Source organism: Penaeus monodon, chromosome 15 (assembly GCF_015228065.2).
Source record: "Penaeus monodon isolate SGIC_2016 chromosome 15, NSTDA_Pmon_1, whole genome shotgun sequence".
NCBI classification, from domain to species: Eukaryota; Metazoa; Arthropoda; class Malacostraca; order Decapoda; family Penaeidae; genus Penaeus; species Penaeus monodon.
Window position 1 is genome coordinate 6,266,557 of NC_051400.1, and position 709 is coordinate 6,267,265.

Genomic DNA, 709 nt, shown 5'->3' on the forward strand with positions numbered 1-709 from the left:
AACAGACAGACACACAACTTTTCCGTTCTCTAAATCAGGCATCAAAATTACGTCATCAAACAACCCACTTTAACGGCAATTTTCCCTTTCTATAAGTATATATAATTTTCTTTTGCAAAGAAGGCCTCCATACAATCATACAGTTAGTTGTAATAACCCATATTTTCTGATAATGTCATCCAGTAAGCCCCATCAAATATCATTTCTTTCTACAACAAACCTTTATTTTTATAACCACCGCGCTACCCCATTTCCCATTTTCTTTAGAATACAACAGCTCCCCACCAAACTCCATTTTCTATATTCTTCCCGTTTGCTGCAATTTTCCCATTTTCTTCATCCTTGCTTTTCTTTGAATTCAACTACCCATTTTTAATAATCTTCCCGTTTTCTAGAACCTACTCATTTCCAATAATCTTCCCATGTTCTACAATCTTTCCATTTTCTATTTTTCTCCCCTTTTCTATAAACCTCCCGTTTTTTATCTCCCACACAGAAAACAACGCGACTCTTTACTGCTACCCGAACGGCACCTGGTCCCGTATCTCGTTCTACAACGACTGCCTGAACGTCGTTATGAACAACACGGAAGAGAGTGTTTCTACGACCGTCAGCACGAGCCAAACCATCTTCTACATCGGCAATTCGCTGAGTCTCGTGGCTGTCACGTTGGCTCTCTGGATCTTCATCTCCTTCAAGTAAGATGTCG

At 39.8% G+C, this 709-nt stretch overlaps 1 protein-coding gene across 1 annotated transcript in view; it reads left to right on the forward strand.

Moving 5' to 3' along the window:
- The window catches only part of LOC119582196 (diuretic hormone receptor-like), a 113,840-nt gene that overhangs the window by 70,055 nt on the left and 43,076 nt on the right, over positions 1-709 (forward strand). Inside the window, exon 3 of the mRNA XM_037930430.1 lies at positions 497-698. Within this exon, the coding sequence (XP_037786358.1) occupies positions 497-698 (202 nt within the window). The remainder of the gene's footprint in view (positions 1-496; positions 699-709) is intronic.